This window comes from Balaenoptera ricei, chromosome 1, assembly GCF_028023285.1.
Source record: "Balaenoptera ricei isolate mBalRic1 chromosome 1, mBalRic1.hap2, whole genome shotgun sequence".
In the NCBI taxonomy this organism is placed as follows: Eukaryota; Metazoa; Chordata; class Mammalia; order Artiodactyla; family Balaenopteridae; genus Balaenoptera; species Balaenoptera ricei.
The window spans coordinates 187,748,900-187,773,093 of record NC_082639.1 but is presented as its reverse complement, the minus strand read 5'-3'; the positions used below and the strand labels follow the sequence as shown (position 1 = coordinate 187,773,093).

At 35.6% G+C, this 24,194-nt stretch overlaps 1 protein-coding gene across 11 annotated transcripts in view; it reads left to right on the top strand.

Annotated features, from left to right (window-relative positions):
• The window catches only part of KCNT2 (potassium sodium-activated channel subfamily T member 2), a 379,220-nt gene that overhangs the window by 321,852 nt on the left and 33,174 nt on the right, over nucleotides 1-24,194 (top strand). For 9 of the 11 annotated variants that reach the window (XM_059942832.1, XM_059942849.1, XM_059942816.1 and 6 more), the window contains 3 exons: nucleotides 909-992; nucleotides 1,895-2,023; nucleotides 9,575-9,595. In XM_059942832.1, coding sequence (XP_059798815.1) covers nucleotides 909-992; nucleotides 1,895-2,023; nucleotides 9,575-9,595 — 234 coding nt within the window. The remainder of the gene's footprint in view (nucleotides 1-908; nucleotides 993-1,894; nucleotides 2,024-9,574; nucleotides 9,596-24,194) is intronic. The other 2 variants (XM_059942834.1, XM_059942830.1) reach the window with 1 other exon arrangement.

Genomic DNA, 24,194 nt, shown 5'->3' with positions numbered 1-24,194 from the left:
TTCCACATATAAGCAATGTCATATGGTATTTGTCTTTCTCTTTCTGACTTACTTCACTTAGTATGATAATCTCTATATGAATGGATAAAGAAGATGTGGTACATATATACAATGGAATACTATTCAGCCATAAAACAGACAAAATAATGCCATTTGCAGTAACAAGGATGCAAAATACCTAGATGATTATTTAAATGTTTCACTTGTTAACACCTGACGATCAAACTCAAGGCAGTAATTTCATACGATTTATGAAGTAATTGTTACATATCATGGTAAAATTTGCTTGTATGGGTTGAAAGTCTTTCTTTTCACTCAGACCAAAAAATAAACTGAAGAAACTAGAAGCATTTTTCAGTTAATATTCTAACTCTTGAGTAATGTTCTAACAACATGTCAAAATATATCATATGTTAGCAAATAAAATAGTCTCATGATGGTATTTAATATAACCTATTAATTCACTAATATTTAGATTTACTTAAATATTATATAGAAATGTATTCTACTAGCATAAAGTTTAATCCTAACAAAAAACCAAATACTGGTTGAAATATTTCATTGTAAATTTTAGTCATTTTAGATTTTTTAAAACATTATTATATTTAGGCTTATAGTTTTTTGTTATTAAAAATCTAAAAATGTTTTCATCACGTCCAATAACATCCATAAAATTTAAGCATATCTGGATATTCTAGAAAATAATCATTTCCCATATTTCTTTAAGGACAGCTTAACTGTGCATGTGTATTTAGGACACTGGCAAGATAGATTTTTATTTCCTTTTTTATGGGGGCTTAATGATGTGTTACAAGAAATAACCTTTAAGATGTGATAAGATGTTCATGCTCTAAGCTATTCTATGTATTTCCTACACACAATAAATACATATTTTGTTTATATTGCAGTCATTTGTGAAGGACTACATGATTTCTATCACCAGACTTCTGTTGGGATTGGACACTACACCAGGATCGGGGTTTCTTTGCTCTGTAAGTTACTAATCTCTGGTGTAGATTATTCTGACAGGCAATTCTGAAAGCCATCTCTAATGTTCTTTGGCTAACTCTTCTATGTCATTTATTTATTTTTTTCTAATATGTGCTCAAATAATAGCATCCTAGTTTTTTTTAATTCCTTAAACAATGTTTAGGGAAAACATTATTTAAATTAATAATCCCGAAGATAGCCATTCTGTACAAAATTCAGAACAAAAATAATCCTGAAGGTAGCCGTTCTGTACAAAATTCTAGCAGGTATTTGAGACTGACAGTTTCTGACATAGGATGCTACACTGCCAAGGAAAACAGCGATCATGACATTTAACCTCTCTGTTTTATAAATAAGTGTACTATGCCTAAGTGTATTTAATGAAGTGTCTTGCTAACAAATTCAAATTCATGATTAGCAAAGAGAGACCAGCACTTATGCCTCCTGTCTGTGAGTCCTGTGCTCCATACTATTACACATCTCCTCAGTATGGGTACTAGTAGAACTTTGGATGGACAATTCGTTTTTGTGCTGGAATGTCCTTTGCACCTCAAGATTTGTAACATCAGCAGACCCCATCCACTAAGGTTATTGCAACATTCAAACAAGTCTTTACAGGTTTTCCAACAATTCCCAATCAATTACCAGTGATATTGCCCACGTACATGGGACTAATACAATGCCATGCTGCCACAAATGAAGCAGTTGGTTTCTTAAGTTTGGGTGAACCCCAGGGATAAGGCTGAGATGGAATGTAATAAAAAACTTTAATATATGTATAAGCACTTATGAAATGTCACTTTGAGATTTCAAAATATCAATAAAATCTACCTTTAAAGAGTGAAAAATTACCATTGGGTTATTTCTTAAAAATCTGATATGTAAATAATTCCTATGATTGTAGATGAAAATCACCGAGGATGACTTATGGATCAGGACTTATGCCAGACTGTATCAGAAGTTATGTTCTTCTACCGGAGATGTTCCCATTGGAATCTACAGGACTGAATCTCAAAAACTTACTACATCTGAGGTTTGGAAATATCAAAATATTCCTGTCTTAATGTTTAATCTTATTGAATACTGCCATTCCTAAGCCTAGAAACTTATTTCTGAAATATGTCATTAAATTATGTAAATTATGTCAGGAATTTCATAAAATAATGTTGGGTAAAGGACTGTTTTAGAATTTTTGGACTTTGGGCTCTGAATGTCTTTTGTAGGTTTTCAGGAAGTAAGTTAATTCTAAGTAACTTTTGGGTACATAAGAAAAGTTCTCAGGGCAAGCAAACTAGTTTTCTAATATAATCTTCAACTCCACATATTAGCATTTGGGAAGAGGGAAAACAAAGATAAGTTAGGAAGCATGAAACTCACATTTTTCAAACTCTAGGTTGAGGACTACTTTGAAGCTGAGAAAAAACTCTAGGATCAGTGCCAGACCCTCCCAGAGGAAAGCTCAGTAATTATAAAAGCAAACTAGAGCCTATTAAAATGCAACAGAATTTCTGATGCCTGCGTATGACCAAAAACATATTCACATTTTAATTTGGTCACACTATGTGGTTCCAACTTACGGTTTATATTCTTGAAATATTTTTTCTTCTTCAGATACCTCAAAGTTATTCAAAATTTTGGTTAACCATTTCTTTCTTTGGTCTTATGCAAAATAGAACCTCAACTATGAGGCTCAGATTAATTACATGCATTTTAATAGTCATGTAATCATTACACCAGCTTGTGATCAAAATCAGTGAATCCATGTGTGGAAAAGAAGAGCTTTATAAGAAGCATAAGGGTAATGGAGTAGATTTTTATCTTCTTGATATAATTTATAGTTTGACATTTAAGTAAGTGATATTGAGGCCAGAAGAAGATAGTTCAGTTTTTCTGAGATGCTCTTTAGTGGTTTCACTGCAGTTTCAGAGGTGCTAAAAGAAGCTTTATTGCCAACTCTGCTACTGAATCTGAGTTTGTCATTGGCTGTGGTCCCCGTGGTTCACACCACAAAGAGCAAGACAAAATCAGAGAAAATCAGGAATGATTGATGGGAGAAACATACCAGAAAGTTAAATGTGTAAGACAGCTTAGCCAGATATGCCTAAAATTTAAAGAACACTGCATCCAAAAAATTATTATTTGATGAAAAGTTATGAGAAAAAAAGTGCTTTCACACCTAAGCAATTAACCATTTCTTATTTGAACTTGATAAGAGCAAAGAAGATTTTCACACAGCAGCATACTATCCTGTTTTTATCTTATAATATGGACTTTGTGAATTTGAACATGGTAAATTCTGCCCTTGGTCAAGTTCATATCCATGTTCAGTCATTTTGTATTATTAAGGGATGTTGTTGTATGCTGTTTACAGTACAGATAGGGAAAGAGTAATTGAGTATTTGTACTGTCATCGAGGAGTATTTAATGTTACATTTTGGTCAGTTCTTCCTATCACAACCCAGCAAAATGTTTATAAAGCCCCAACCCTTTAGCTTATATTAAAAGCACACATCCTTGGAAAAATAAAAGGATACTGGTTTAAATGAGGATAATACCTGTTGTCTTCCTATACTGAATTCAGTTCATCTTCTGGAACACATATTTTTATTTAGATTTTATATTCTGCCTATTATAGAAAAAAAAAAGGCAATTTAAATAATTAAAGATAAAAATAGGACCTTCAAGCACTTTTACAGCAAAATATATTAATAGGGGCAGAGAAATTAATGCTACTTTACATCTAAAATGAAGTGACTGCTACAGTTGAAAAGGAGTTCTACATTTATTTTCCTGGCAAATAAGGCAAAAATAGAACTGTTGAGTTTTATAATAATTGTAGTTTGATACACAAAAGGATGTAAGTTCATCTAGAGAAAGATTTGTTTTTCCTGATCACTGTTAAAAGAATGAGTATATTATGTGCTTCCTTATTTAAGACATTGAATATTTAGAGATATTTAAGAGATAGATAACATGATGAACTTTATCTATCTTTAATTATAGTTTTGCAAGATGCAAAAGTACCAGTAAGGTGAATATCCCTTAAGTCAATGTTCTATTTCTTTTTTTAAAAGAGGGGAACATCAATTCAGTATTAACTCAGTAAAGACATTGGGTTTTGTACAAAGAAGAGAACATTCTCTTTTTCCTGATTATATAAAAACACAGAATAAGAGCTTAGTGGATTTAATGAAATGAAAGAGTGGCTCATATATTCCACCATCTCTCTCAAATTTCAAATGGTTCGAGAACACTCAAGTGTTAGAATTCAAATAATTTATCGTTGTCCAAAATGCCAATTTTTCTCTTACTTTAATTAAAGAAGGACACCAGGGCTTCCCTGGTGGCACAGTGGTTGAGAGTCCGCCTGCCAATGCAGGGGACACAGGTTCAAGCCCTGGTCCGGGAAGTTCCCACATGCTGCGGAGCAACTAAGCCCGTGCGCCACAACCACTGAAGCCCACGCGCCTAGAGCCCGTGCCCTGCAACACGAGAAGCCACCGCGATGAGAAGCCCGCGCACTGCAGCGAAGAGTAGCCCCCGCTCGCCGCAACTAGAAAAAGCCTGCGTGCAGTGGCGAAGACCCAACGCAGCCAAAAATAAATTAAAAAAAAGAAAAAAATTAAGAAAAAAAAAAAAGGACACCAGATTTCAGGAGGTAGAAACTTCATTCAATAATTAGAATTGAAACATCTGACATCTTCTCTCTTAGATGGTTCACAGGTCCTCGTTCTCCCTAACAGCTTGCAGAGCTGTGTTGCGGTCCCTCACCCCGCAGGGGCGGTTTGAAAGGTGACTCTATGAAGAGGGTACACAGATGGTCTGTGGACGGGGAGACAGGGCACGTTTGCAGGCAGTAGTACCGCAGTGAATTCACAGAGCTAAGTGCAAAGGTACAATCTGTGTCCTTTACCCTTCAACAGCAGATTGAAGAGTCTTCCCCAGGGAATCTAACCAAGCCAAGTGAACGGCCTAATGATACAGACACGGGAGAGTCTCCAGGTCAATAATCTAGTCAGGGGACCATGAAACTCACACTAAAAACACCCCACCCAGAGCTTTCAATCAATTTATTAGCCCTATACTCTTAATATAAGAAGACAACTCAAAATTCCCTATTTCAGGGAATAGAATGAAATAGAGATACCAAAGTAAACAAACAGAAAGAAAAAACTGAACTAGTAGGAAAGACAGATCACTGAGGGAAAAGAAAATATAAAACAAAATATAATAAAGACTTCTACTCCTAACTGTTTACCCAAGAGAAATGAAAATATATCCATACAAAGACTTGCACATGAATGTTCTCGGCAGTATTATTCATAATAACCAAAAATTAGAAACAACCTAAATGTCCTTCAGCTAGTGAACAGATAGTCAAAATGTGGTATAGCCATACAATGGAGTACCATTTAGCAATAAAAAGAAACAAAATGCTTATATGTGCTGTGACTTGGATAAACCTCAAAAACGTTATGTCAAGTGGGAGAATACAGACTCAAGAGACCACATATTGTATGATTCCAAGTATGTGAAATGTCAAAAAAGGTGAAAGGTATGCAGACAGAAAGTAGGTTAGTGATTGCCTAAGACAGGGGGAGGTGGAGGGAATGGAGAGTAACAGTTAATGAACATGATGAGACTTACTGGGGTGATGAAAATATTCTAAAAATTTTTTATGGTGTTGGTTGTACAACTTGGTAAATTTACGAAAATATCCTTGAATTTTACGCTTGAAGTGGGTGAATCATAGGATATGTCAAATATGTATTAGGGAAGTTCTATATTGAAAAGCTATAATTAATATTATTAGAAAGATAAGATATTGTAAGGATAAAAGATGAATAGGAAGCTGTATTTTTAAAGGAACATTTAGAATAAAAAGGAACTCTTGGGGATTGGTAGTACATGAGCAGAAGTGAAAAAGTTTGTACCATAAAACTGAGAAAACCACCAAGAAACTAGAGCAAAAATTCAGACATGGAAAATAGTAAAGAAAAGATAAAATTAGAGAACTAGTCCAGGAGGTCTAAGAGTCTAAGATCTGAATTTTAAGACTTCCCTAAAGAGGAAATGAAGCAAATTGAAGAAATATCAGTTTAATAACTTAATAATAATCCTAGAACAGAACATGTTCCAAATGGGAAGGGTCACCAGAGGCCCACCACAGTGAATAAAATAGGCTCACACTAAGGCACAGTATCATAAAATTTCAGAACACTGAAGGAAAAGAGAAGATCTTAAAAGAGATGGGAGAGAAAACCAAAGGGTAGGTCACATTCAAAGTATTTCTTTGAATTTCTCAACCAGCATCACTACAAGCCAAAAGACAATGGAACAATGCCCTCGAGATTCTGAGGGAATATTATTTCCAAACTAGAATTCCATATTCGACAAAACTACCAAACTTGTGTTAGGGTAGGATTAATCATATTTCAACATTTTCTCCAAACATATGCTCCCATGCCTGCTTTCTAAGGAAATTACTTCCACCAAAATGAATGAGTAAACTGAGGAAGTAATCATGTATGCAAAGAAGCCAGACATTTTATGGAAACCTGGCAACAAGTATGAGGCCAAGGCAAAAGTCAGGAAGGTGATGAAAGGACCACCAGGCAAGAAGTGCAACCTGGAGCAGGTCAGAAAGCTTCAGAAAATTTTTCTTCTGGAAAATGAAAGCCGTAGGATACACGATGCATCTCACTGTCTTAAGGAAAGATTAGACAATTGCCAAAGAGTTCAGGATGGATTACCAAGTACAAATCTAACGAAGCAATTAATAAAATTAATTATTTAACTCTAGGAATACAATATCACCACCACCAACATCAAAAAATTATGCAGGCAATGAATAGTAACCACATTTCCCATGTATTTCACCTGTAAATTGTAGTCATAATATGCCCTGAATTTTGATCTAACCAAAATTACACTTCAACCATTTTGAAATGATGGGATATAGCAATGGTGGGTGGAAAAGATAGTTACTCTCTCTTCTTCCAGAGTGAGAAGTCAATAGATAAAAGTAGAAACTGACAAAAAAATTAAGAAATGACAGTCAAACATGTTATATAGAGACACAAAGATAAGGACCTACATGTCTAGCTAAAAGAGGTAAAAGTAGCTGGGTCCTATGAGAGGAAAATAAAAGAGATCATGGTGCGAGCTGCTATTTTTCAAAACAAACCATAACATTTTCTGACTATTTAAACTATGTATGTATAACTAATAAAAACAACTAATAAATTTCTAGCTGTAAAATTTCATTTTCAGACTCACTCATTGATCGTTTCTTCAGTTTATGCTTTTAAATATTCAATTCTATTCAAAATATATGAAATATTTTAAATTTAATGTCAACATTTCATATAAGAATGTAGGAAGGATAAACTAATATAAAAAATCTAGGTCTTGCTTCCTTGTTTTTTCATGGAGTTGAAAAAAATACATTTTAAAGGCAGATGCAGGTTTTCATGCCACATCATTTTCTAATCTGACTTCAGTATCTTCCCATATTTGGTGTATAGAGAAAAAAGTTAAATTATGTCACTGCTTTGGCTGTGGGAGGAGGGGAAGCACCAAATCCTTTTGAAGGTGTCTTTGCAAAGACACGTGATGATAAAAAATACACATAGTTAAAATCATGAAATTTATAAAAGCCCTGGCACACTTATTCAGTTTTTTCCTTGTGGGCTATAAATTGGTGGAAGGGGGATTCATACAAAGACAAACATACAGTGGGAGCGCGTACAGGGACTGGAAAATCAGTCCGTGGAGAGTCGGGTGCAGCTGGATCAGCCCCTTTTCACCTAATTGTACAACACCAAGCCGGAATAGACCACTCTCTACATGTCTATTTCAGGGAATTGTTACAAATACCATACTCTCCTGGTTCAAAAAATAAATAGAGGATCAACAAGGACTTGTGCTTCTCTTGGGGACAAAAGAGAACAGTATTTCTGTCCACAATATTTTCTCCATAATTCTCAAATTCAAAAAGCTTACTAAACTGATTTGGTGGCAAGACCTCACTTTAACTGTTCTGAGATTTTTCATAATATTTACTTATTCCCCTTAAAATGAATATTCATGTTTTTCATTACAGAAGTGTTTTTATTATAAAATGCTACTCAAGACCCTCCGAAGGTATTACCTACTATTCAGTATATGATACTTTCCAAAATCTGAAAACTTCTGAATTAATAAAAATATTTATTCTCATTTTTTGGTAAGAAAATGTGAAACTGTATTTGCCTTCAGTTTTCCAGTGTACTGAAAATCACATTTTCTTGAAATGAACTATGACCAGTGAAAATTTTACTAGAACTTAGGAAGAGATCATTTTAAAGCATATTAAAATACCAACATCTTTACAGTATAACCAATAAATTTGTGGAATATGTTACTCTGTTGTTCACCTTCATCATCAATAAATCCTATATTTTTAAAAACTGTGCATAGGTAATAGTTAACCATCTACCAACCATTAACTTTTTACAATTAAATTGGATGCACATATCTTCGAATTATGGTTTTCTCCAGATGTATGCCCAGGAGTGGGATTGCTGGGTCATATGGTAGCTCTATTTTTAGTTTTTAAGGAACCTCCATACTGTTCTCCATAGTGGCTGTATCAATTTACATTCCCACCAACAATAAGGGAGAGTTCCCTTAAATTGGAAAGTAATATTTTAAATATATTATTAAAATTAAAGTTTTCATTTTATAAAATCACATTAATACAATGATTTTAGTAAGGATTTAGATAAAATAGTTTTGAAACTCGAGCTGCCCGTTCTCTGCATTTATTTACTCACTCATTGGGCCAAGTGTTAAGAATCTGCAGACAAATAATTTCAAGGAGCCTATATTCATATATTTATTATGCATTTTTTATATTTGTAACAATAGTGAGAATGCTAGATAATGGGTTAGACTTGAGTTATATTACACCAAAGAATATAATTGAAAATTTCACTTCTACCTTTTGAGGAATGAAGATATTATTCCTCAGAACTGAAGAACAAGATAGCATGATTTTTATAACCCCTAAATATTTAGGGTTTATATGTTGACTGGGCAGATCAATTTTTAGCCTCTATAGCCTATGTGAAAACTAAGACTATTTCTATAAAGTTACTTACATGTATACATAGAGGTGAAAAAACAATCTTATTTTAAGGTCTAAAATTTTTTAAATAGTAAAGCTATTAATACCAATAGTGATTATTGAATATCAATGATTATGTCAGTATCCTGTCATGAATATAGCACTTTCATAAGCTCTTATCAATTGTTTTATTTTCTATTAGCACCACATTAACTTTCTATCAAATCTTAGAAAGATGATTTTAGAAAAAAAATCTAACAAGAACAAGTTTCTAGCAAATTTTTTAAATATTAGCTTATTCTTTACCTAATTTTATTCAAAAGTGCTATGATAAATAATCAAACACATAATTAGATGATGTGTTCTGTGGTATCTGTCATATACTGTCCTGTTGCTGATTGGTTTGTGTGTGTATTGTTTAGTCATTGTTTAAATTGTATTTTGTGTGTTTTTTTTTCCCTCGCTTTGTGTCAGTGTCGAGAAATAGCATCACAAGTAAGTATTTTGTTTGTCTCCCTTTCCTCAAATTGTCTAATATATTAATTCAGTTATTAAATGAAAAGAATATTAAAGATTGAATTCAATATTTCAGATTTTAAAAGAAAACTAGTAAGCTGAAATGCTTTTAAATGCTCTATTTTCAAGTTAGTGTATTTATATTTCCCTAATTTTATTCCAAATTTTACCTGTTTGTCTTCAAATTATGTTTATGTATTAATCCAATCACATATTTTACTGTGTGGTGTTATTACTAGCTAGTCACTTACTGGCTGTAGATTGTCCTCAAGGAAGGTGCCACCTTCAATGCAATCAGGTGGTACTGAAAGGGAATGGGGGTCTTGATATAAAACATACCTTTAGTTCGCTTCTTATGTAGTCTGGACCCCCTAGAAATGGTTATGGGAACAATAGGACCTGTGATGGATTCCTCTGGGACACTTTTTAATGCTGAATTTATTCTTTAATAGCTTTAATTTACTGTCATGAAGAAGCCATCACTTTAATGTTTGATAATATTAACCTGTGATGATCATTGATTTACTACAATAAAAAAATTCTTAATAATACATTATGTATGTTTACATACACTTCTTATATTCCTGAAACCTTGATGTTATCTTCATGTGATTTGCATTTTTAATTTTATTTTCCATTTTCTTCATGTAAATCACGATAAATAATTGTCATTATGGCCTTAGTACTTAACACAAACTCCCAAGCATTAAATAGAATTAAAGAAACTATTAAAAATATAAACATTTTCAACTTTAAAAATTGCATTTTGAATGTCAAAGCAGTGGTACCATTCAGCCCACTGGGAGAACACAGTTACAAGTGTTAAAGTTGTGTGCCAAAATTACCAACCAAAGGTACGAGTCTGTTTGAGCTTGTTGAATTTTGGAGAGAAGTTCTATATTATCATAATACCCAACATTTTGACAGAGTGACTGTTGTTTTCTCTACATCATAGATTTGAATCCATCTAATAAATGCAAATTCTGTTTATTAAATTATTTTGAACATCCTAAATTATTTAAGGTTTAATAAGCTCTAGCTTTATTATATTTTTAAATATTCTAATTTTGTTTTCCCATATATGTATTCCTTTGGAATTTACTAAATATTTACTAAGGAGGCTTCGCTTTGGGCTGTAAGAATAATGTTTTAGATGCTTTCCGACCTTTTTCACATGATGGTACATAGAAAATAGTAACGTTTGTTTAGCATGAAGCTGCTCAGGGCTTCCAGCTACCACCACAGGTGGTGCAAATTCAAGTTCTAGTTCAATGCAGAACACAGCTCTGGCACATGCAAGGTTTGGGGAGCTCGTCTTAGGGTTCTTACAGTTGCCTTATTAGAATATGTTTTATAATTCTTTGAGCTCAAATGAGATCAAACATATATTTCTAAAATTTTAAATTTGTATCAGCATTTGACCTGACCTGATTCACAAATAAAATTTAATTTTATTTGTAATGAACTGGCAGACATTATTTTAGGAAGTATTTTAGGAACATGTCACAAGCCAAGTTGCTTCACTTTGCCTCTCCTAAAGGCTTTCTAGGGCATGAGTCCAGACCTGGTCCACAGTGGTAGAAACACTAGTTAGTGGTCACACCATGTCCCAGTAAGAACAAAGTTTTCATTTGTTAAAAAACTTTATAGCTTCATGTTTGAAAGTAGAGTTAATTTTTTAAATGTAGGTTTTGGCTCTATTGTGGTTTTCCATGTTGATTCATATGTTCTTCACTTTTTATTCAGATGTCAAGCTTCACTATCTCCTCTTTTCTCTAACTTACCATTTCAGATGCAGAAAATCAAAGGTTTGGCTCATTTCTGACTTTTCGTAGCCAATTACAAGTTGACTCATAACTTTTTTCCTGATTGCTTTCTTTCTCATAGTTACTATTCTAGGTCTCAAAATCCTCCAGTCAATTCCCTATATAAATAAAGTGTCTTCCCTTTAATTTGCTGGGAAGTTTGAGTCTTCCAATATGAGTATCCTTCTCACAATGCTTTTTATGAAGAAAAAGCTCTAATTGTACTTTAGATGTGAAAATATGCTTATCCTTGTAATTCCAGTTTTTTCTTATACAATTTCCGTCCTTCCCACCTCTAGTTTTGTTTTGTCTTGTTTTGTTTTTTTCTCTCCCCCTTCAAATATGTTCAGGTTTCCCCAAATCTCAAGAAATTTTTCTCCTTTTTTTCTGTTTTTTCTTATTTTACTCTTGCTGTTAAACTCTCAGGAGACTTCATGTATGCTGTCCATTCTATTCTTTATCTCCCAGTTTCTCCCCCACTATTTTGTCGATACTGTTCTTCAATTATTAGAAATCTCTTTTAGCCAAAATCTTGGCCTTTTAAATTAGTTGTAATTTGTTTAAGCACTGTAGAACCTTTAACAGGGTTCATTATCTCTTCATCTTAAAATTCTCTTATCCTTAGTTTTCATATCATGAATTACTCCTATTTTCCCTGTTTTCACTGGTTTATTTCTTTTTCCCCTTTTTTTGCTGTTCAGTTTCTGCCTATAACAGCTCATTTTAGATGCTGCTACTGTGATCTTCCATCTGAAGGTTTGTCTATCTCCTGTCTCAGGATTGGCTTTAGAATGCAGGACCCCAAGGAGAGGCAGCGATCACCTTCATCTCCTACCCTAGGATGGGGCTTCATCTTGAGATTCCAGAAAGTACTCCATTATCTACCTAAGGGTGGGCTAAACTTCACTGCAGGTCATCTCTCCCAGAGCATTCATCTCGATCCCTGAACAATGCTAAGCGCTTTCTTGTTTTATTTAATCTGCCCAGCAAGCTAATACGGTGGATGATATTATTCCCATTTGTAAATGAGCAGAGACTTAGACACATTAACTTGATAAAATAAAAACTTAGTAAGTAGCAGACCTGGATTTGAATTTTATCACTTTCTGACATCAGAGCCTGTTTTTTTAATCACTAGGTTTCTCTGTAGGAGCTTCTACCAATTTCTGGCCACCTCTCTCTTTTCCACCATCTGCTTTGAGATCCCAAAGTGCTTTGTTTGGGAATCAACGTGGGAATTGCCACTTGAACCAAAACTGGGGATTTACCAAAGCTGTGTGTATAGTCTTTCCTCTTTTCAACACATGGCTTTGTAGCACTCAGTGTATCTTGTGGTTTCGATGATTACTTCGAGGTTGAGGGATGGCAAATTTTTGTTCTCTGCCCTCCCTGTTCTAACTCCTAAACATGAAGAACAAACTCATTATCTGCCAGATACTTTCTGTCTTATAATCTTCCAGAATTACAGATATTTACTGAGCACCACCAAGGTCCAGATGTTCTCATCTAGGTGCTTGGAATGAGTCAGTTAACATGCCAGGAAGATTTCTCAGAAAGTGGACATGAACATTTCATGCCTATTCTTGGATTTAATTACTTCTGGGTGGATTCACAATATCCAGATTCTCTTCCCTTCAGTGTCTTGCGTAATACACACAGATTAACGATGCCTAATGGTGGATGTTTGATGCCTGTCATACCAAGTCAATTGCTTGTTGCCGAATTTTAAGTTCCTATATTCTAGCCATTCTTTATTCTCCTCTGTCCCTGTTCCTGGGAAGATTCATTTATTCAATTATTTTGTCTGACCATAAAAGCACTAGACTTGGAACCAGATAATCTATGTTTAAAAGTTGGCTCCTACTTTTACTAGCTGTGTGTGAACTTGGGCTGTTCTCAACACATAGCAGAGTGGAGGTTAAGTAGGGAGATTTATTATTATCACTTCATCAGTTAGAAAAAAGGCAGAAATGTGTTAAGTGAATCGTTCATAGTTAATGGCAAACAATTCTGTGCCAGGGTACATAGAGTAACATACATCTTATCTCATCATTTTTCACTGGTTCTTCATTTTTGAGTGGATAACACTGCTTCAGAAAATGTCTGTGTCAATACACTTAAATTTATAAATGAAATAATAGTAAGTATTCCTGTGATTTGGATAAATACCTTGTAATATGATCAAAAATAGATATATTCACTGCGATGAAGAGTGGCCCCCGCTTGCCGCAACTAGAGAAAGCCCTAGCACAGAAACGAAGACCCAACATAGCAATCAAGCAATCAATCAATCAATAAAAAAAAAAAAAAAAAGATATATTCACTAACCTCAAGGGCATTCTAATTCATACACACACACACAGGCACACACACATACACACACACCATGGGTCTCAGCTCACCTGTAATTTTCTTTCACTTTTCTCTTATAAAAATTTGACTCGAATATTTTTAGTCCATTTTATTATTCTTTTTTATAATATTTCCTAGCTCTACTAATTCTTATCTTATTTTCAACGCCAGGAAAGCATTTCTTACTTGCATTATTTATGTACCTTAACTTAAGACTCTCACTGGCACGGGACTTCTCTGGCGGTCCGGAGGTTAAGACTCCGAACTTCCACTGCAGGGGGTGGTGTGGGTTCCATCCCCGGTTGGGGAGCTAAGATCCTGCGTGCTGTGTGGCTTGGGGGAGGGGGAAAGAGAAAAAAGAGTCTCTCTGGCACACTTATTAGCAAGAAGCTATTTAAATGCATCCAATCTATTTGTTTTATTTTAACTACACAGTCATGGCTTTCTGTTCACTTAATATCTTAAACTGCACGACATCATTCTTTCACTTTACCCTGCCACAGGAAGTAAAGTAAGCCTTCAGTCACAACTTCTTGTTGCATGGGTGCTGGAGTCTACAAAATCAGAACTGAATAGAAAGTTATAAGGTTGATCTAAGCCATCTAGGTCTTAATAAGGGAGTGATGATCGCCCAGCAACAGTATACTTGAATCAATAATACCGTTTTATATAGATTCTTTACATAAGAATATAAATATTCATATCTACCAAGTCTTATACCATTGACTCTCTTCCTTAGTTAAGACATTACATATATCATAGAAATTTTCTTTCCACAGTCTCATTTATTCATAACTGTTATATGCTTTAGGGTGGTTCTCAAATGCTGAAAAAGAGAAGAGGACTGTGTGTGTGTGTGTGTGTGTGTGTGCGTGTGTGTGTGTGTAAAATGTTTGGGTATGGTGGAATTGATGCTATACTCATATTGAAATCGCTATAATAGTTTTTTTTAACTTTATACGCTTAGGTGTTTTCTTCTGTACTGTAAGATTCCGGAGGTGATAGAATGATAGCCCCCTTCACCTACCCTACAGTATGTAGGGTCTACACACACACATATACATGTGGTTGAAACCATTGCTTTAGGCTATGTATTCCTGTAATTCTAGAAACTTCTAGAAAATGATGAGTGAGAATTGTACTGTGAAGATGACAGAGCTGGCAATGAAACTATGATTCTGATCATGTAAACTATCTGAATGCCTTTCTTGCTGTGTTGAACCTGTGTGCTTAATAAGTACTCTTCCATTTATTGATTTTTTGTTTATAAGTCAAATTTGGAGTTGAAAGCTATTCAGGTGTATAAGAAAATTCTCTACACACACATATATAAGTAAGTACAATACATAAAAACCAAAACATATGTACCCCAAAAGGACGTTTTATGTAGAAAGAAAATATGTTGACACATTTGGTTATTTCTAGATATAAAATGAATCATTTGGTTAAAGAAAACTGCTTTTTAGTTTTCTTAATGAACTAAAAGTTAATGAGGATGAAGTTAGTCTAGATTTGAGCCAGACTTTGATTCTAACCTACCAGACACGTATCAACATGAAATACAACAGTCAATATTAAATAACCATTAGAAGAGTGAAGAAATGCCTTGAGACCTACAAAAAAGGTAGTTACAAAATGTACAGTAATGATAATTTTGATGCTGATAATATTATTACTTCACCTTAAAAATACATTATTTTGAGGAGAAAATAAATGTTATAGCTTCAGAAAAGATAAAAACATTCCACTGTTGCACAGTGAAAGAAGGTCACCTGAGTTCATAAGAAAAACAATGAAAGAAAGTAGTGCTGCCGCATTGATAGAGCTATATGATATAGAAACATGACATAATTAAGGCAATTTCATTAAAAACTTAAAATGTATTTCTGAACACCACAACTCAAAAAAGCAATGAATATGTTAGACATATTAACTATTAAATATTTCAAATTGCTATTTAGAAAATTCACTTCTCAAGATCACCAATAATTTCTATAACATACTTATATGAGTGGAAGATACCTAACCTTTACTAAAAAAAACTTCCATCATAGGGCAATGCTATGGTCCTAGATAAAGTAATGACCTTTTATAACTTTTCTTCGTCTTCCTCATGTCTCTGTAATGACAGATATTATTTATGACATGTATGTTAGAGCAGCGGTCCCCAACCTTGTTGGCACCAGGGACCGGTTTCATGGAAGACAGTTTTTCCTCGGACGGGCCGTGGTGGGGAGATGGTTCGGGCGGTGATGTGAGCGACGGGGAGGGGCAGATGCAGCTTTACGCTCACCCGCAGCTCACCTCCTGCTGTGAGGCCCGGTTCCTCAGACCGGTGACCCCTGTGTTAGAGGGAAGAAAAGCTGCACTAGGAACTATTTGACAGTATTCATCACCCCTTCCATTCCATGAGAAATACATCCTCCTGGACTCCAAGATAATCCATTTTTCTACCTCCTCTCATATTCTTAATTTCTCACTTCTCTTCTACTTCATACTCTCCAACTGGGGATATTGAGGTATAAGATTTGAAATATAGGGAATTATCGATAAACCACATCGATCTTTTCATTATTGTATCCCACGTGCCTTGGACAGTGCCTTGCACAAGTGTTCAGTGTATGTTTCTTTTTTTTTTTTTAATTGACCCATCTTTTTCCCTTTATTTATTTATTTATTTATTTATTTTATTTTTATGACTGTGTTGGGTCTTCGTTGCTGTGCCAGGGCTTTCTTTAGTTGCGGCAAGCGGGGGCCACTCTTCATCGCGGTGCGCGGGCCTCTCACTATCGCGGCCTCTCTTGTTGCGGAGCACAGGCTCCAGACGCGCAGGCTCAGTGGTTGTGGCTCACGGGCTTAGTTGCTCTGCAACATGTGGGATCTTCCCAGACCAGGGCTCGAACCCGTGTCCCCTGCATTAGCAGACAGATTCTCAACCACTGTGCCACCAGGGAAGCCCAAGTGTATGTTTCTTGAAATCAGACACAGATCTCCTTCTCAACATGGAGTCATCCTTTCAAATCTACTCAAATTTATATAATTTTCTTTGTACCACATCTGTCATAAATGTTGGCCCTTAATTATCATATTACCCTTAATTTTATGTAAATGTTATGTAAATACATGCCTTGTAATTGCTGCTCTGATGGTGTGAGCATGAGACCAAGGAGGACAGTTTCTTGCAGTGGAAGCCCGTGGACAACTTAGCTGTTGTGAGTGGTTCAGAGTCTCCAGGAGGTCCTAGAGGAGGCCTCTGCAGTGAAGGAATCTGGGGGTAGAGGCAGAGGAGACAAAGGTGAAACTAATGCAATTGTCTGTTGTATTGCTATTTGGAGAGAATTTAGAGTCTTTTCTTGTAATGGACCTCATTCAGTGTAGGCCAGTTTGTGAGTAGCAGCATAAATGAGCTTTAAAAAAATTGTAAATGAGAAATACGTTGTCTCCAGAACCCAAAGGCCTAAAAGTATTAGATTTGTCTTAATATTGTCGGTACTCACAGATCAGTAATTATTTCTCGACAGTGTCAGAGATAGAGAACCCCTTGACTGAGCAAATAGTGTCTAGAAATATTCCTAAGTTGAGGGGACCTTGCACTTTGTGTGAGACGGTGGCCCATCTCTGTTCGTGAGCTCCTTTGAGAATGTTTCTGTGTCCTGAATGAGGGTGTCAAATGAATCTCCTTGAATGATAAGTCAAGTCATCAATGTCATGACATACCTGTACTCCAGAGAAAGTTGGATGCAGTGTGGATCTTGCCCGCGAAGGCTGTGTGTGATTGCAGGGCTGTTGAGGTGCCCCATGTCTAGTTAAGTGGAGTATTCTGTCCCTTCGAAGGTGAAGGGAAACTGGCTGAGTCCGTCAAAACAGGCACTGAACAAATCATATTTGTCAAATTTACGACTGCAAAATATTTACCAGTTGCCAACTGAATAGATTCAGTAATTTCAACAATATTGGGCACGGCACCTTAATATGTGGGAGCAGGGCACTAAGGTTGGGACTGTCTACTGTGGGGCACCATTCATTCTTTCCAGGTTTAAGAACAGATTTAAGAACAGGTCAGTTTGGCTGTTAAATGGAGAAGCATTGGTGGTTATCATCTGTTCTCTAAATAGTTCTTATAATGGGTTTCAATCCTTGAAAGCTCTGTACAATCCTTGGAGATTTTATTAACTATATTGGGCAGACAGAAGGTTCATAGGGTCCCATTTTGTCCAACTGATTGTAAGCACCAAAAGTTTTATTTCATTTAATTTTAATTTATTACTCATTGGAAGAGTGTGCATGTCTACTAGGGGATGTTTTGGGGCCATAGGTGTTATGACCATGGGAAATTTAGGCAAGGCGATAGATAGCTCTAATGGTTAAGATGAGGCCTACCTCTTTGTCCTCTATTTTATATTTGATAACTCCGCTAAGAGTATAGAGATTACCTTAATTTTAGAGCAATCTCCATACTTAGAGTCTTTGTTTAAAAGTAGTGAGATCTTCAGTCATAACTATAATTTGAGCTCCAACTCAAAGAGAAAAGAAGGCCCTAAAGAAGCCCCAATCAGTACATCTCAGGAGATGTTAAAGTTAATTTGGAACCTATGTTGTAGAGGCACAAAGCCAATCAGCTCCCTTTTTATTGTATTTTTCTTGGTCTTAATAAACTCTTTCGGTAAATTAAGAATTTTCTAGTTGGACTAATTGTGGACTTCTGTTGCAGTTGTTTATTTCCTCCTGTTTTGTTGCTGCTGTTGTCTTTGGTTGGTAGACACTCTGGGAGCTCTTTTCTACCCTGTTCATATGTATACGTCTCCTGCTCCAGAGTCTGAAGTCAGTATCTTCAGAGTTATGGGCCTCTATCATTGCTTTGTCGGATTTTAAGGACCTGAGGCTTAACTCAGTTTTGAATTCACCCCTTGGCTGTGCCACAGGGACCTGTGGGTACTTCTCCTTATTGCTATGGGGATCAGCAACTCTATTGTTCCAGAAGCATAGGCAGCAGCAGCAGAAGCATTTTGTAGGGTCCGAATGAGCTGTATTCAGGATTGTGGATCTCAGCATGGCAACTACTCTTCCTTCACACAAGCAACCACGTGATCCAGCTGTAGGATGCTCAGGGTATCAGCATTTTCCCTGAATGCTCTATGCAATGCGGATTGATACCTGCTTTAGGCACACAAACACTGGTCACAGGATAAGGATAATTCTCTGAACTTAATGTCAGTCGTGCTCCTTACTGGAATCTAGGCACACAATTCAATATGAAACACTCAGATAAGTCTGAGACATATGACACAGGACCACTTTAACAAGAGCCCCAATTCCATACTCTTGTCCTTAAATGCCAATTATTGAAGCTTCTAACTTAGGTTGGTTAAATCCAAACAGAAGCATGGGAGGACTGAATAAATGCAACATAAAACTGCGTAGCTGGCAGTCGTGGCCTAGATACCCTGCCTCCTGTACCAATTGTTACAACTTTAAGAACCCTTTCTGACTCCCCAGGCTGTAATGTTAAATGCTTAGTGAGCCCAATAAATCCTGCCCGATCCAACTTTATGTTTTTTCCACCATTACACCGTACCCTTAATATCCATTCCCAAACATGCTCCTCAGACTTTGGTCTGTAAAAATTTAAAAACTGAAGTAGTTCTTTTGGAGTGTAACTTCCTAAGCATGTGATAAAAAATAAAATGAGTAACATATATGCCAACTAACACCTACATATTTATAAGCACTTTACAAGACTCCTAGTAAAACCAACTAAAATCAGGTCAAAATTATTTCTCAATTTGTTCTTATAAACCGAGATGAATTAGTTAAATTTTAAGGGAAAACATCCACCATGTAGTTAGCAAGTTCATGATAATAGTATTCAAGCTCCTCAACAAAGAAGAAAAAAGTAAGATTTTCTGGGCTTAAAGCACTAGGAAAGGCATTAGGTAATTGAAACCCTTGTACACTAGCTGTTTCTGAATGACAGTTTTGAAGGCTCAAAGGAAAAAAATTAATGACCAATGTGAGAAATAATATCGAGATAATAAATTAGCCAAGTTTCAAATTTCACAGACGGCAAAGAAAGCAGAGATTTAATTAAACACACATACAACACACACACACGGAAAACCAAAGATGTGTGAATATATAACTTAATTGTACATTTAGAACAAACAAATAATCAAAAATGAGATTTAACTCATAAATAGAAAAGTCACTGACTAGGTTTGATTTTCTCTTACAGATAATAACAGAAAGATAGGTGTTACATATGACAGAGAGAGAAAGAAAAGAAGGAGGGGGAAGGGGAGGGGGAGGAGGAGGAAAAGATGTGGTCTGACCATAGTGAAAAATAAGTAACATAAGTTTGTGGATTATTCAACATTATCTTTAGAGAATCTGAAAATTTTTTTCACTTGGACATAAAATTAAACATTGACTTTTGAAGTTATTGGATTGAAATGGTGAGTTAATACTTAATGGAGATTCTACCTACTACTAGTAAATCTTATATTCATAGAATAACAGATAAAATTGAAAGGTGCCTAAGAGAACATGTAGATGAATTATCTTATTTTTAGATATGGATGAAGCCAAGAGATTGGAATAATGTTCATTATTCTATCAAATTATTAGATTTAGAAAATCTATTATTTGAGCCTGAATTCTTGAGAAATTATTTGGTTTTAGAATTTTGGTGAGATTTTTACTACGATTTTCTTGTAAGTTTTGTTTATTTTTGCTATGAAAACCAGGATAAGTATTATTATCACTATTTTTTTTTTTTTTTTTTTTTTTTAAACATCTTTATTGAAGTATAATTGCCTTACAATAGTGTGTTAGCTTCTGCTTTATAACAAAGTGAATCAGTTATACATATACAATATGTTCCCATTTCTCTTCCCTCTTGCATCTCCCTCCCTCCCACCCTCCCCATCCCACCCCTCTAGGTGGTCACAAAGCACCGAGCTGATCTCCCTGGGCTATGCGGCTGCTTCCCACTAGCTATCTATTTTACATTTGGTAGTGTATATATGTCCATGACACTCTCTTACCCTGTCACATCTCACCCCACCCCCTCCCCATATCCTCAAGTCCATTCTCTAGTAGGTCTGTGTCTTTATTCCCGTCTTGCCACTAGGTTCTTCATGGCCTTTTTTTTTTTTTTTCCTTAGATTCCGTATATATGTGTTAGCATACTGTATTTGTTTTTCTCTTTCTGACTTACTTCACTCTGTATGACAGACTCTAACTCCATCCACCTCATTACAAATACCTCCATTTCATTTCTTTTTATGGCTGAGTAATATTCCATTGTATATATGTGCCACATCTTCTTTATCCATTCGTCTGTCGATGGACATTTAGGTTGCTTCCATGTCCTGGCTATTGTAAATAGAGCTGCAATGAACATTGTGGTACATGACACTTTTTGACCTATGGTTTTCTCAGGGTATATGCCCAGTAGTGGGATTGCTGGGTCGTATGGTAGTTCTATTTGTAGTTTTTTAAGGAACCTCCATACTGTTCTCCATAGTGGCTGTATCAATTTACATTCCCACCAACAGTGCAAGAGTGTTCCCTTTCCTCCACACCCTCTCCAGCATTTATTGTTTCTAGATTTTTTGATGATGGCCATTCTGACCGGTGTGAGATGATATCTCATTGTAGTTTTGATTTGCATTTCTCTAATGATTAATGATGTTGAGCATTCTTTCATGTGTCTGTAGGCCATCTGTATATCTTCTTTGGAGAAATGTCTATTTAGGTCTTCTGCCCATTTTTGGATTGGGTTGTTCGTTTTTTTGTTATTGAGCTGCATGAGCTGCTTGTAAATCTTGGAGATTAATCCTTTGTCAGTTGCTTCATTTGCAAATATTTTCTCCCATTCTAAGGGTTGTCTTTTGGTCTTGTTTATGGTTTCCTTTGCTGTGCAAAAGCTTTTAAGTTTCATTAGGTCATATTTGTTTATTTGTGTTCTTATTTCCATTTCTCTGGGAGCTGGGTCAAAAAGAATCTTGCTGTGATGTATGTCATAGAGTGTTCTGCCTATGTTTTCCTCTAAGAGTTTGATAGTGTCTGGCCTTACACTTAGGTCTTTAATCCATTTGGAGTTTATTTTTGTGCATGGTGTCAGGGAGTGTTCTAATTTCATACTTTTACATGTACCTGTCCAATTTTCCCAGCACCACTTATTGAAGAGGCTGTCTTTTCTCCACTGTATATGCTTGCCTCCTTTATCAAAGATAAGGTGACCATATGTGTGTGGGTTTATCTCTGGGCTTTCTATCCTGTTCCATTGATCTATATTTCTGTTTTTGTGCCAGTACCAAACTGTCTTGATTACTGAAGCTTTGTAGTATAGTCTGAAGTCAGGGAGCCTGATTCCCCCAGCTCCATTTTTCGTTCTCAAGATTGCTTTGGCTATTCGGGGTCTTTTGTGTTTCCATACAAATTGTGAAATTTTTTGTTCTAGTTCTGTGAAAAATGCCAGTGGTAGTTTGATAGGGATTGCATTGAATCTGTAGATTGCTTTGGGTAGTAGAGTCATTTTCACAATGTTGATTCTTCCAATCCAGGAACATGGTATATCTCTCCATCTATTTGTATCATCTTTAATTTCTTTCATCAGTGTCTTATAATTTTCTGCATACAGGTCTTTTGTCTCCTTAGGTAGGTTTATTCCTAGATATCTTATTCTTTTTGTTGCAATGGTAAACGGGAGTGTTTTCTTAATTTCCCTTTCAGATTTTTCGTCATTAGTGTATAGAAATGCAAGCGATTTCTGTGCATTAATTTTGTATCCTGCTACTTTACCAAATTCATTGATTAGCTCTAGGAGTTTTCTGGTAGCCTCTTTAGGATTCTCTATGTATAGTATCATGTCATCTGCAAATAGTGACAGCTTTACTTCTTCTTTTCCGATTTGGATTCCTTTTATTTCTTTGTCTTCTCTGATTGCTGTGGCTAACACTTCCAAAACTATGTTGAATAATAGTGGTGAGAGTGGGCAACCTTGTCTTGTTCCTGATCTTAGTGGAAATGGTTTCAGTTTTTCACCATTGAGGACAATGTTGGCTGTGGGTTTGTCATATATGGCCTTTATTATGTTGAGGAAAGTTCCCTCTATGCCTACTTTCTGCAGGGCTTTTATCATAAATGGGTGTTGAATTTTGTCGAAAGCTTTCTCTGCATCTATTGAGATGATCATATGGTTTTTCTCCTTCAATTTGTTAATATGGTGTATCACATTGATTGATTTGCGTATATTGAAGAATCCTTGCATTCCTGGGATAAACCCCACTTGATCATGGTGTATGATCCTTTTAATGTGCTGTTGGATTCTGTTTGCTAGTATTTTGTTGAGGATTTTTGCATCTATGTTCATCAGTGATATTGGCCTGTAGTTTTCTTTCTTTGTGACATCTTTGTCTGGTTTTGGTATCAGGGTGATGGTGGCCTCGTAGAATGAGTTTGGGAGTGTTCCTCCCTCTGCAATATTTTGGAAGAGTTTGAGAAGGATAGGTGTTAGCTCTTCTCTAAATGTTTGATAGAATTCACCTGTGAAGCCATCTGGTCCTGGGCTTTTGTTTGTTGGAAGGTTTTTAATCACAGTTTCAATTTCAGTGCTTGTGATTGGTCTGTTCATATTTTCTATTTCTTCCTGGTTCAGTCTCGGCAGTTTGTGCATTTCTAAGAATCTGTCCATTTCTTCCAGGTTGTCCATTTTATTGGCATAGAGTTGCTTGTAGTAATCTCTCATGATCGTTTGTATTTCTGCAGTGTCAGTGGTTATTTCTCCTTTTTCATTTCTAATTCTATTGATCTGAGTCTTCTCCCTTTTTCTCTTGATGAGTCTGGCTAATGGTTTATCAATTTTGTTTATCTTCTCAAAGAACCAGCTTTTAGTTTCATTGATTTTTGCTATTGTTTCCTTCATTTCTTTTTCATTTATTTCTGACCTGATCTTTATAATTTCTTTCCTTCTGCTGGCTTTGGGGTTTTTTTGTTCTTCTTTCTCTAATTGCTTTAGGTGCAAGGTTAGGTTGTTTATTCGAGATGTTTCCTGTTTCTTGAGGTAGGCTTGTATTGCTATAAACTTCCCTCTTAGCACTGCTTTTGCTGCGTCCCATAGGTTTTGGGTCGTCGTATCTCCATTGTCATTTATTTCTAGGTATTTTTTGATTTCCCCTTTGATTTCTTCAGTAATCACTTCATTATTAAGTAATGTATTGTGTAGCCTCCATGTGTTTGTATTTTTTACAGATCTTTTCCTGTAATTGATATCTAGTCTCATAGCGTTGTGGTCGGAAAAGATACTTGATATGATTTCAATTTTCTTAAATTTACCAAGGTTTGATTTGTGACCCAAGATATGATCTATCCTGGAGAATGTTCCATGAGCACTTGAGAAAAATGTGTATTCTGTTGTT